The sequence below is a fragment of the Salmo salar genome, chromosome ssa26 (assembly GCF_905237065.1).
Source record: "Salmo salar chromosome ssa26, Ssal_v3.1, whole genome shotgun sequence".
Lineage (NCBI taxonomy): Eukaryota > Metazoa > Chordata > Actinopteri > Salmoniformes > Salmonidae > Salmo > Salmo salar.
The window spans coordinates 1,258,899-1,272,542 of NC_059467.1; the positions used below are offsets into that span (position 1 = coordinate 1,258,899).

General features: G+C 40.8%; 1 protein-coding gene and 1 long non-coding RNA gene across 12 annotated transcripts in view; one reads left to right on the forward strand and one right to left on the reverse strand.

Moving 5' to 3' along the window:
- Positions 1 to 12,432, reverse strand: part of LOC106587006 (uncharacterized) — a 35,543-nt gene extending 23,111 nt beyond the window's left edge. The window contains exon 1 of the long non-coding RNA XR_001324340.2: positions 12,251 to 12,432. This is a non-coding gene — a long non-coding RNA (uncharacterized lncRNA). The remainder of the gene's footprint in view (positions 1 to 12,250) is intronic.
- The window catches only part of LOC106587004 (far upstream element-binding protein 3), a 102,388-nt gene continuing 100,670 nt past the window's right edge, over positions 11,927 to 13,644 (forward strand). For 4 of the 11 annotated variants that reach the window (XM_045709058.1, XM_045709061.1, XM_045709059.1 and 1 more), the window contains exon 1: positions 12,547 to 12,854. Coding sequence is in view for 5 of the 11 variants with exons in the window: in XM_045709055.1 (XP_045565011.1) it covers positions 12,759 to 12,854 (96 nt within the window). In the remaining 6 variants the exon portion in view is untranslated. Of the gene's footprint in view, positions 12,461 to 12,544; positions 12,855 to 13,644 lie in introns of those variants that run through there. The other 7 variants (XM_045709057.1, XM_014174792.2, XM_045709055.1 and 4 more) reach the window with 7 other exon arrangements.

A 13,644-nucleotide genomic window follows, 5' to 3' on the forward strand; every position in this document is an offset into this window, starting at 1 on the left:
TAAACACCATGGGACCATGCAGCCGTCAACCGCTCAGGAAGGAGACGCGTTCTGTCTCCTAGAGTTGAATGTACTTTGGTGCGAAAAGTGCAAATCAATCCCAGAACAACAGCAAAGGACCTTGTGAATATGCTGGAGGAAACAGGTACAAAAGTATCTATATCCACAGTAAAACGAGTCCTATATCGACATAACCTGAAAGGTCGCTCAGCAAGGAAGAAGCCACTGCTCCAAAACCGCCATAAAAAAGCCAGACTACGGTTTGCAACTGCACATGGGGACAAAGATTGTACTTTTTGGAGAAATGTCCTCTGGTCTGATGAAACAAAAATAGAACTGTTTGGCCATAATGACCATCGTTATGTTTGGAGGAAAAAGGGGGAGGCTTGCAAGCTGAAGAACACCATCCCAACTGTGAAGCACAGGGATGGCAGCATCATGTTGTGGGGGTGCTTTGCTGCAGGAGGGACTGGTGCACTTCACAAAATAGATGGCATCACGAGGAAGGAAAATTCTGTGGATATATTGAAGCAACATCTCAAGACATCAGTCAGGGGGTTCAAGCTTGGTTGCAAATGGGTCTTCCAAATGGGCAATGACCCCAAGCATACTTCCAACATTGCTGCGAAATGGCTTAAGGATAACAAAGTCAAGGTACTGGAGTGGCCATCACAAAGCCCTCACCTCAACCCTACAGAAGATTTGTGGGCAGAACTGAAAAAGTGTGTGCGAGCAAGGAGGCTTACAAACCTAACTCAGTTACACCAGCTCTGTCAGGAGGAATGGGCCAAAATTCACCCAACCAATTGTGGGAAGCTTGTGGAAGGCTACCTGAAACGTTTGACCCAAGTTAAACAATTTAAAGGCAACGCTACCAAATACTAATTGAGTGTTTGTAAACTTCTGACCCACTGGGAATGTGATGAAAGAAATAAAGGCTGAAATAAATCACTCTACTATTATTCTGCCATTTCACATTCTTAAAATAAAGTGGTGATCTTAACTAACCTAAGACAGGGAATTTTTACTAGGATTAAATGTCAGGAATTGTGAAAAACTGAGTTTAAATGTATTTGGCTAAGGTGTATGTAAACTTCCGACTTCAACTGTATTATTATTTGTTTATGCTTTATTATGAACGTTTGTGTGCGTGTCAACATTGTGAGTGTGTGTGTGCCTTTGCACGTGCGCGTCCATGCACGCATGTGTGCATGCACACGCACAACAGAGTAAATCAGACTGTTCCATCAACACAGCTCTTCACCACATGGCAGGGCTGTGCTGATGTGTTTAGAGGTCTGTCAAGTGGAAAATAATGGTTTCTGAAGAGCTCTTTGAACAACAACAGGAAACATACAGCCAAAAGAGTTCATTAGGATGGTGAGAGGCACATCTGACCTCCCCACCATTAATTTCTCCTCCACTTAACCTCCTTGTTTTCTCATACTAGAATATTAGAATAATGCGAGATAGAATAGGCAAGTGTACCCAAGCATTAAGACACTCAGATATATTTCTGCAGATGGGACTCGCTGGACCAATCCATCCAATGCATTGGCTGTAGTACAATATATGTTTACTAATATCTGCAAACAGGCACCAAAGGCATTACAGCAACTTAGAGAATGAATGAGTGAGTGAGTGAGTGAGTGAGTGAGTGAGTGAGTAGGAGACAGAGGGAGAGAGATGGGGGGCAGACAATTGAGTCAATTAGAGCAATACTAACAACCAAAGCATTGATGCAATAAAAAAGGAGCGATCATTTCACTAAAAGCTCTCTCCATTGAATGGGTTTTACTTCTTCAGATCAGCCCTGATTAAAGGACAATACATATTTCTCGTTAAGAAAACAGGTGGAAAATCTAAAGAAGTTAACGGTCAGAGAATAACTTAATGTTAGAGATCCATGAGCATAGTGCACTCACTAAAATTGAAATGGATTCATATAACAACTACAAGAAGCATTGTAAATGTATATCCAGTTACAGTTCAGTGAGTTTACAATTGGGAGGCAACCTTCAGACTGATGCCTAAATGTGTGGACTGTGGTGATGGCAACATTTTTAGACTTATTGGCAACCCCATTTGAATGCCTTGATACTCACTTGTGAACTGAACATTGGAATACCTGATGTATTTAAATATGTATCAGGATCACGTAAATATGCTGAGGAATCTTTAGTATGAGTTCACGTCATTTCAGCTGTTTAAAATAATGTACCCGATTTGATACTAAATGTTTCTGTCCCACTGTGGGTATATTTAACAACACTGCACCAAAGTCAAATCAAAGTTTATTTGTCATATGCACAGGGTACAGCACAGTATTCACAGTACATTGAAATGCTTTGCCTACTTGCAAACTATCCTCTCAATTATGTTATCTAATAAAAGTATAAAAAATATAGAATTCAAATAGAGATCAAATACCATATTTACACTGGAAATGAGTCATTGGAGACAGCTGCTTTGCATATACTTTTTCAGAGATGATTGCAGAGGAATGGTAAAAGTATCTCTCTAACAACTGAATTCACCTTTCATTCTCCCTCTGCATTCAGACAAACCTCAATGTGTGAATGTCTGGGAGAGATGGGAGAAATGGGGAATAGCGTAGTGAGAAGAGTGATGATAGGCAAGGCAGAGAAATAGAAAAGGCCCGGGGGAGGGTTGGGGGGACAGGGAGGTCCTCTATCCTCTTGTCCCAGCAGAGAAAGGTATGGGGAAAACATCTGTAATTTTCACCACAGGATGCAGTGTAATTGAGTCACTAAAAACACAGATACAGAGATGAATAAAAGCAAAGGGGTGTAATAATGCAGGGTACTACCCTAAAGAAATTAGATTGTGCATCTCCTACTACCAAGTGTATTCCTTCTTTTCATTCTACAGAGCTTTTGGTGTGTTCATCTCAGGAATAAATCTACTGTCATTTGGGTTTAATTTATTGCCTTTTTTCTTTAACTTTCTCAGAGAATAATAATTTGTCAAAATAAATAATTTGTTCAAATAAAGCAAATAATATATGATATATAGTGTGTTTGTATGCGTGTGTGCGTGACCTAGATGCAGCTCATCAATTCAAAGTATCCAGGGTTGGGAAGTAACAGATTCCACGGTAGTCCATTAGGGTAAATATACCTATTAAGGCCATGTACCCATTAAACCCACTTCCATTTTTTGATTAAATGTTTCAACCAATTAATCTGGTTATTATATCCATAGCAGTTTTTATTCTAAGCCAATCAGATGTTTTATTATTAAAGTTATTGACAGTTCTTGTCACACCCTGATCTGTTTCACCTGTCTATGTGCTTGTCTCCACCCCCCTCCAGGTGTCTCCCATCTTCCCCATGATCCCCAGTATATTTATACCTGTATTCTCTGTTTGTCTGTTGCCAGTTCATTTTGTCCATCAAGCACACACACACACACACACACACACACACTTTTAAAATATATATTTCTAAATGATTTTCCACTAACCCTTCCACCCCTCCCCTAATTGGAGTAAACTAATGAACACCACCACTTAGGCTTCTACTTCCAGCTTATACATACATTTTACAGAAAGAATGTTATTTTTCAATTGTTATCTTATTCCATCTATTTCTGAAGACCATCCCATTTGATTTCTATTTGCCATAAAAAAATGTAACTGTGCTGTTTCAAACATTCTGAACCTATATACATTTTAAGGACACAGTATATTTTACATTAGTCATCTTGTTATTAGTCCCACCCTTCAGCTCCACTCAACCTCTCCCATCTATGTCTTAACACCATCCATATTGGATTTCTATTTGGCATATTTTTCCACTGTGCTGTTATGTTTTACAAAAGTTCTGAACCTTTCTATTCTCATAGTTTCTACAGATTGTAAATTAAAGATAACATTTTTTGCTAAAAGTATTATTATACTATTGATCAATTGACTATGACTTTTCAAATCACCCAGTAGCGCTATTTATATTTATTATATATAAATGGAAAAATTAAGTTTTGAATCCGGCATCCTTTTGCATATCAGTTCATAAACCAGGTGCCATGGAATCGGTAAATTAAAAATCTATTTTGCAATTTATATTGCACAGTTGTCAAACTGGTATACTTTTTTTTTTATTTATCATAATTTTCCTTAAGCAATTTTAAAATTTAATGCAGGACCTACAGACAAGTACCTTACTTTTTCCCCCTTTCCACTTGCCTCTTCCATTTTTGTAGTAATGTTGCAATTAGAAATTTTGTATAGAGCCCACATTTCCATAAATTTTTGTTAGCTGCATGAATGACATAACTCCACCAGTCCTATTTATGATATAATTTACAAAGATTATCCTTTTTTTTTTATCAGTTAGTAGATTTGATTTTTACCACAATATTCGTTGTATTATTTGTTCTGTCTTTTCTGGTGGATTAAACTGAAACTGCAACCAACTTTCTATGGCTCGTTTTAAAAATATCGATATTTTGGAGATTGTTTCATTTTCAAATAACCGAAAGTGAGAGGTTGTAATCTGAATTAAGGGGAAAAAAGGCCTTTCTTGAACACGGGGTGAGACGTTTTTACTAATCTGCTAGAGAACCAGTTTGGATTTAAGTATAGTTTTTGTATGACTGACTCCTTTAGTGAGAGGTCTAATGCTTTAATATTTAATCATTTCTGCCCCCCGAATTCATATTCATTATAGAAAAAGGCCTATTTAATTAATTTTGTCTGGCTTGCCATTCCAAATAAAATTTAATATTTCTTGCTCATAAAATAAAAAAAACAGGTCGCTAGGTGTATGCAAGACCATAAGCAAATAGGTAAACTGGGATATGACTAAAGAGTTAATCAGGATGATTTTTCCACAAATAGACAGGTATTTTCCTTTCCATGGTAGCAAGATCTTATATTTTTTTGATAACTTTTTATTAAAATGTGTTGAGAATTTATTTAGGGAGATATATATATACACTGCTCAAAAAAAATAAAGGGAACACTTAAACAACACATCCTAGATCTGAATGAAAGAAATAATCTTATTAAATACTTTTTTCTTTACATAGTTGAATGTGCTGACAACAAAATCACACAAAAATAATCAATGGAAATCCAATTTATCAACCCATGGAGGTCTGGATTTGGAGTCACACTCAAAATTAAAGTTGAAAACCACACTACAGGCTCATCCAACTTTGATGTAATGTCCTTAAAACAAGTCAAAATGAGGCTCAGTAGTGTGTGTGGTCTCCACGTGCCTGTATGACCTCCCTACAACGCCTGGGCATGCTCCTGATGAGGTGGCGGATGGTCTCCTGAGAGATCTCCTCCCAGACCTGGACTAAAGCATCCGCCAACTCCTGGACAGTCTGTGGTGCAACGTGGCATTGGTGGATGGAGCGAGACATGATGTCCCAGATGTGCTCAATTGGATTTAGGTCTGGGGAACGGGCGGGCCAGTCCATAGCATCAATGCATCCTCTTACAGGAATTGCTGACACACTCCAGCCACATGAGGTCTAGCATTGTCTTGCATTAGGAGGAACCCAGGGCCAACCGCACCAGCATATGGTCTCACAAGGGGTCTGAGGATCTCATCTCGGTACCTAATGGCAGTCAGGCTACCTCTGGCGAGCACATGGAGGGCTGTGCGGCCCCCCAAAGAAATGCCACCCCACACCATGACTGACCCACCGCCAAACCGGTCATGCTGGAGGATGTTGCAGGCAGCAGAACGTTCTCCACGGCGTCTCCAGACTCTGTCACGTCTGTCACGTGCTCAGTGTGAACCTGCTTTCATCTGTGAAGAGCACAGGGCGCCAGTTGCGAATTTGCCAATCTTGGTGTTCTCTGGCAAATGCCAAACGTCCTGCACGGTGTTGGGCTGTAAGCACAACCACCACCTGTGGACGTCGGGCCCTCATACCACCCTCATGGAGTCTGTTTCTGACCGTTTGAGCAGACACATGCACATTTGTGGCCTGCTGGAGTTCATTTTGCAGGGCTCTGGCAGTGCTCCTCCTTGCACAAAGGCGGAGGTAGCGGTCCTGCTGCTGGGTTGTTGCCCTCCTACGGCCTACTCCATGTCTCCTGATGTACTGGCCTGTCTCCTGGTAGCGCCTCCATGCTCTGGACACTACGCTGACAGACACAGCAAACCTTGCCACAGCTCGCATTGATGTGCCATCCTGGATGAGCTGCACTACCTGAGCCACTTGTGTGGGTTGTAGACTCCGTCTCATGCTACCACTAGAGTGAAAGCACCGCCAGCATTCAAAAGTGACCAAAACATCAGCCAGGAAGCATAGGAACTGAGAAGTGGTCTGTGGTCCCCACTTGCAGAACCACTCCTTTATTGGGGGTGTCTTGCTAATTGCCTATAATTTCCACCTGTTGTCTATTCCATTTGCACAACAGCACGTGAAATTTATTGTCAATCAGTGTTGCTTCCTAAGTGGACAGTTTGATTTCACAGAAGTGTGATTGACTTGGAGTTACATTGTGTTGTTTAAGTGTTCCCTTTATTTTTTTGAGCAGTATGTATGTATGTATGTATGTATGTATGTATGTATGTATGTATGTATATATATATATACACACACACACACACACAGACACAGAGTATGCATCAAAAACATGTTGACAATCTCTATTGCATTCCACACTGCCCTTTCCCACCTGGACTAAAGGAATACCTATCTGAGAATGCTATTCATTGAATACAGCTCAGCATTCAACACCATAGTCCCCTCAAAACACCTCCCTCTGCAAAAGGATCCTGGACTTCCTGACAGACGGCCCCGAGGTGGTAAGGGTAGGTAACAACACATCTGCCACGCTGATCCTCAACACGAGGGCCCCTCAGGGGTAAGTGCTCAGTCCCCTCCTGTACTCCCTGTTCACTCATGACTGCATGGCCAGGCACGACTCCAACACCATCATGAAGTTTGCCGATAACACAATAGTGGTAGGCCGGATCACCGACAACGATGAGACAGCCTATAGGGAGGAGGTCAGAGACCTGGCAGTGTGGTGCCAGGATAACAACCTCTCCCTCAACAGGATCAAGACAAAGGAGATGATTGTGGACTACAGGAAAAGGAGGACTGAGCATGCCCCCATTCTCATCGACGGGGCTGTAGTGGAGCAGGTTGAGAGCTTCAAGTTCCTTGGTGTCCACCTCACCAACAAACTATCATGGTCCAAACACACCAAGACAGTCGTGAAGAGGGCAGGACAAAGCCTATTCCTCCTCAGGAGACTGAAAATATTTGGCATGGGTCCTTAGATCCTCAAAAAGTTCTACAGCTGCACCATCGAGAGCGTCCTGACTGGTTGCATCACTGCCTAGTATGGCAACTGCTCGGCCTCCGACCGCAAGGCACTACAGAGGGTAGTGTGTACTCCCCAGTACATCCCCGGGGCCAAGCTCCCTGCCATCCAGGATCTCTACCAGGCGGTGACAGAGGAAGGCCCTAAAAATGGTCAAAGACTCCAGCCACCCTAGTCATAAACTTTTCTCTCTGCTACCGCACGGCAAGTGGTACCGGAGCACCAAGTCTAGGGACAAAAGGCTTTTAAACAGCATCTACCCCTAAGCCATAAGACGCCTGAACAGCTAATCAAAGGGCTACCCAGACCCCTCTTTTACACCGCTGCTACTCTCTGTTTATTATCTATGCATGGTCACTACCTACATATTACCTCAATTACCTCGACTAACCGGGACCCCCGCACATTGACTCTGTACCGGTACCCCCTGTATATAGCCTCGCTATTGTTATTTTACTGCTACTGTTTAATTATGTTACTTTCATTTTACATTTTTTTGTGACAAATAAAATGATTTGATTGGCTTGCTCAAAGTATTTTGTTACCCTAGCACTTGCGCAGTAACATTGTCACAAAATAAATGGTGGTTAAAATATAGGATTCAAATTATAATGTCTGACGACTTGAAAAGCTAAATTTGTGGGTGAAAAAAAAGTATATTTTATGAATATTTTGTTGTGGATATTTCCATGAAAACACCAACATTTAATCAATATAGATTTTTATTAGAAAGGAGCATCAAGCTCATCATGTGCACTTTCACCATCCTGTGATGTTCATCATCACTTATTTAATCTGTAGCCTAATAAACTGCATTTTTTCCTGAGTTGTAATGGGAGAACCACACAACACATTTGTATTTATTATGGATCCCCGCTAGCTACTGTTCCTGGGGTCCAGCAAAAATTAAGGCAGTAATATACATTATACAGTTGAAGTCGGAAGTTTACATACACCTTAGCCAAATACATTTAAACTCAGTTTCACAATTCCTGACAATCCTTGTACAAATTCCCTGTCTTAGGTCAGTTAGGATCACCACTTTATTTTAAGAATGTGAAATGTCAGAATAATAGCAGAGAGAATTATTTATTTCAGCTTTTATTTCTTTCATCACATTCCCAGTGGGTCAGAAGTTTACATACACTCAATTAGTATTTGGTAGCATTGCCTTTAAATTGTTTAACTTGGGTCAAATGTCGTCTCGGGTAGCCTTCCACAAGCAGAATTTTGGCCCATTCCTCCAGACAGAGCTGGTGTAACTAAGTCAAGTTAGTAGGCCTCCTTGCTCACACATGCTTTTTCAGTTCTGCCCACAAATCTTCTATAGGCTTGAGGTCAGGGCTTTGTGATGGCCACTCCAATACCTTGACTTTGTTGTCCTTAAGCCATTTCGCCACAACTTTGGAAGTATGCTTGGGGTCATTGTCCATTTGGAAGACCCATTTGCGACCAAGCTTTAACTTCCTGACGATGTCTTGAGATGTTGCTTCAATATATCCACATAATTTTCCTACCTCATGATGCCATCTATTTTGTGAAGTGCAACAGTCCCTCCTGCAGCAAAGCACCCCCACAACATGATGCTGCCACCCCTGTGCTTCACAGTTGGGATGGTGTTCTTCAGCTTGCCAGCATCCCCCTTTTTCCTCCAAACATAACAATGGTCATTATGGCCAAACAGTTCTATTTTTGTTTCATCAGACCAGAGGATATTTCTCCAAAAAGTACGATCTTTGTCCCCATGTGCAGTTGCAAACAGTAGTCTGGCTTTTTTATGGTGGTTTTGGAGCAATGGCTTCTTCCTTGCTGAGCGGCCTTTCAGGTTATGTCGATATAGGACTCATTTTACTGTAGCAATAGATAGTGTTGTACCCGTTTCCTCCAGCATCTTCACAAGGTCCTTTGCTGTTGTTCTGGGATTGATTTGCACTTTTCGCACCAAGGTACATTAATCTCTAGGAGACAGAATGCATCTCCTTCCTGAGTGGTATGACAGCTGCGTGGTCCCATGGTGTTTATACTTGCGTACTATTGTTTGTACAGATAAACTTGGTACCTTCAGGCGCTTGGAAATAGCTCCCAATGATGATCCAGAGCGTGGAGGCCTACAATATTTTTTCTGAGGTCTTGGCTGATTTCTTTAGATTTTCCCATGATGTCAAGCAAAGAGGCACAGAGTTTGAAGGTAGGTCTTGAAATACATCCAAATGATTCAAATGATGTCAATTAGCCTATCAGAAGCTTCTAAAGCCATGACATTGTTTTCTGGAATTTTCCAAGCTGTTTAAAGGCACAGTCATTTTAGTGTATGTAAACTTCTGACCCACTGGAATTGTGATACAGTGAATTATAGATTATTTCACTTGTCTGTAAACAATTGTTGGGAAAATTACTTGTGTCATGCACAAAGTAGATGTCCTAACCGACTAGCCAAAACTATAGTTTGTTAACAAGAAATTTGTGGAGTGGTTGAAAAAATAGTTTGACTCCAACCTAAGTGTAACTTCTGACTTCAACTGTATTATAATTTAAAAAAAGAACTAATACATTTTAAAACAGATTTCACAATACATTATGTCCCTTCAGGCCACTACAACACACAATCCAGGTGTACATAGTGTGTATGTTATGTGTGTTTGTATCTCAGTGTGTGACTCTTCACAGTCCTCGCTGTTCCATAAGGTGTATTTTATCAATTATTTTCTTCTATGTATCTGATTTTACTGCTTGCGTGAATTACTTTATGTGGAATAGAGTTCCATGTAGCCATGGCTCTATGTAGTACTGTGTGCCTCCCATAGTCTGTTCTGGACTTGGGGACTGTGATGAGAATTCTGGTGGCATGTCTTGTGGGGTATCAAATCAAATGCTATTTGTCACATGTGCCAAATAGAATAGTGAAATGCTTACTTCCAAGCCCTTAACCAACAATGCAGTTAAGAAAAAAATAAAATAAATAAAAGTAACAAATAATTAAAGAGCAGCCAAGGTGAGTAGTCGCTGTTTTGATGTTCAGAAACTACTTTCGGTCATACGAGACAGTAGCAGCAACATTATGTACAAAATAAGTTACAAACAATGCGAAAAAACAAACAAAATAGCACGGTTGGTTTAGAGGCCATAAAACAGCAGCCATTCCCTCCGTCGCCATTATCACAATATGCATGGGTGTTCGAGCTGTGTGCTAGTAGTTTAAAACAGACAGCTCGGTGCATTCAACATGTCAATACTTCTTCATTGCTACTTGTTTTGTAAGTCAATCTCTCTTCTACTTTGAGCCAAGAGCAATTAACATGCATATTATTAATGTTAGCTCTACATGTACATTTAAGGGACAACCTTGCTGCACTGTTCTGGGCTAGTTGTAATTTTCCCAAGTCCCTCTTTGTGGCACCTGATCACACGACTGGGCAGTATTGTTGCTGGTATTGTTGTTAAGAAGGCAGAGCAGCGATTTATTATGGACAGACATCTCACCATCTTAGCTACTGTTGCATCAATATGTTCTGACCATAAGTTTACAATCTAGGGTTACGCCAAGCAGTTTAGTCTCCTCAACTCGCTCAATTTACCCATTATTAATTACAATATTTAGTTGAGGTTTAGGGCTTAGTGAATGATTTGTCCCAAATACAATGCTTTAGTTTTTGAAATATTTAGGAATAACTTATTCTTGCCACCCATTCTGAAACTGACTGCTGCTCTTTGTTAAGTGCTGCAGTGATTCGAGTGACTGCAAGATACTTGCGTATAAAGGCCTTTCTACCTCCATTTCTCGCATAATTAATGTTACCGATACAAAAAGATCCTACCATGTCGAACAAATTGTCTGTCAGCATTTATAAAATTGTACTGGCATATTGGGTTTCCGTCAGACCGGTCATTACTTTTTTTATGAGTCAGGTAATTAATCTGCATGAAATGGCTGTATGGAAACCAGATTAATTATGTTTTTTCCCAAGCAAGGCTTGTGTTGCCATAGTGAATAAAAATCTACATTGATAATGTTGCCTACAAATAAACATGTATCGAACTCCTATAGCGCACGCACACACTCACAAACTGAAAACGTGCACATTGTACAATCAATTATCACATTAATTTGCACATATCCACTGTAGGCCTATTATACGAACTGCGGCAAAGTTGGTTCCTGTTTCAGTCAAGTCTTTGGTCATGTCCGCGTGCGTCAAACAAAATCACACACATGATTGGTTGACAATAGATCCTCCCACAAGGCAAGCGATGGCTGCAGGATGAATATTACGAGCAACTGCAAAAACTTGTGCCATGTTCAAAACAACTGGGAACTCTTCCGAGATTTCAACACAACTGGGAACTCGGAAAAAAACGAGCTCCGACTGGGAAAGATCGTTTTAAACGGTCATCCAACTCCTAATTCCCACTCGGGAACTCGGGCCTCTTTCTAGAACTCCGACATGAATTTCACTAACGTCATGATCTGACCTCGTATTTTTCACAGTTCCCAGTTGTCTTGAACGCAGCATTACAGTCGGCTGCAGTCAAAAAGGCATGACCTTTGATCACATGATTTATGTGAAGTTCATGCAGTAGGCGCAAATCGGACAATGTCCAGACCAGCCTTGGCCGGAAATTCGTCACTCGTTCATCCAGTGATTGTGTTTTCAGCCACCGGTAACTTGTGGGTACTTTATATGAGTTACAATCAATTATGTCTACTTATATTAAATATAATTATTAATATAAGCCTACTATATTATAGCTAGCAAATTAATTTGCTAACTAACGTTAGCCTGCCTAGCTGGAACTTCTGAAGAAGGAAAATGTTTTTCAAAAGTTTCCAAAAGATTACTAAACAAAAACATATGTACTTTTTAACGAGACGGTTGTGCCGTCATTTGCATCAGTAGCACAGTATCTAACTTATTTGTATTCGTTTTTACTTACTTGTATGTTGACTTCTGCAGTGATGTTTTTAAATTATGGACTTTCATTAGCGGATTATGGGGAGTTTCTGGCCCCTTAGTTAACATAATTGTACACTCGCAAAACCGACTAAGAACGAGGGCTTAGGTTGCAAACTTCCCTTGCTTGGCTAATCATTTGGACCACCGACCAAGATGGCAACGGGGATTCCCCCAAGGGCATAAGGCTAGGGTAAGTGGACGAGGGTGTGTCTTTTAAGTGTTTGTACTGCAGCCCTGACAAAAGTGATTTACTCGAACGCGTCCAACAACTGAGCAGCCTGGCCGTCACTAGTTATTACAGCTACAAAGTCCTAATTATAGCTAAACCCCACCTGTTTCCACAATCTGATTATAAACCTAACATTAACCAAACTGATAACCTTGTGCCTAACCTTAAGTTAAGACAAAAGTGCATTTTATTTTTTACAATAGCCAATTCTGACTTTGTGGCTGTGGTAACTATTTACAACCGAGAAGTCTGGGTGGAGATGATGATGGCGGAGTTGGTGCAGGGACAGGCCTCTGTTGCTCAGTCCGGAATGAAAGCTGACGGCTTCGCCCACGCTTTACATCGGGCCCGACAGGTAATAGGAGTAGAGGAATTCGCAAAGGAATCAACTGTGGTTGAGCTAGGCCTTTTAAACGACGAGAAATAACTTTTTTTTTTAAACTCGCCCATCTCTGCAGCTTGTGCTATGTGTTCATGAAATACACTAGCCAGCGACCTAGCCAGCTAGCTAACATTCTAAGCTAGTTGACAATCACAATAGTTTCGAGTTTGCAATGCGTGCTCGCGCTTGTTCATTTTGGCTGCAACAGGTCACGACTGGAAGCGATGTTTTTATGTAGTTTACCGTGTTGTTACCACGAAGTCTTCAAGTTAATTTATGTTAAGATCGCTACAGTAGTTAGCTACGTTTTCCACACGTGTCCATATGCAACTTGTTGTTCTGTCACTGAAGTTCTGGGGTTGAACTGTGTGGCTGTACTCTCAAACCCATAACAATCAGTGACAAGTAGGCAAAGATTCCAAACACACCCACACGTTTTTAAACAGATCGTTATCCATATTATTTCCCAGTTGTAAACATCATTGAGTCAATTGCCCCCCGTGCAAGTAGGCTCCATTATGTAACTAGCAAGCACCATATTATACACACCCGCACAGGGTGTGTCTAGTTAGGAACACGATTAAAGAGCAGGTAAGGGTAGATTGTCACAAGTATTAGGATGTTAGACTCCTGACCCAAATTGAACCAGGTTGTCTGTCTTGAACCAATATTCACATCGCCAAAATTCAATCTGGAAAACTATTTTTAATGCTATATTTATAGTAAATGTAGCAATTATATGACAAAGGAACAACATTCCCAC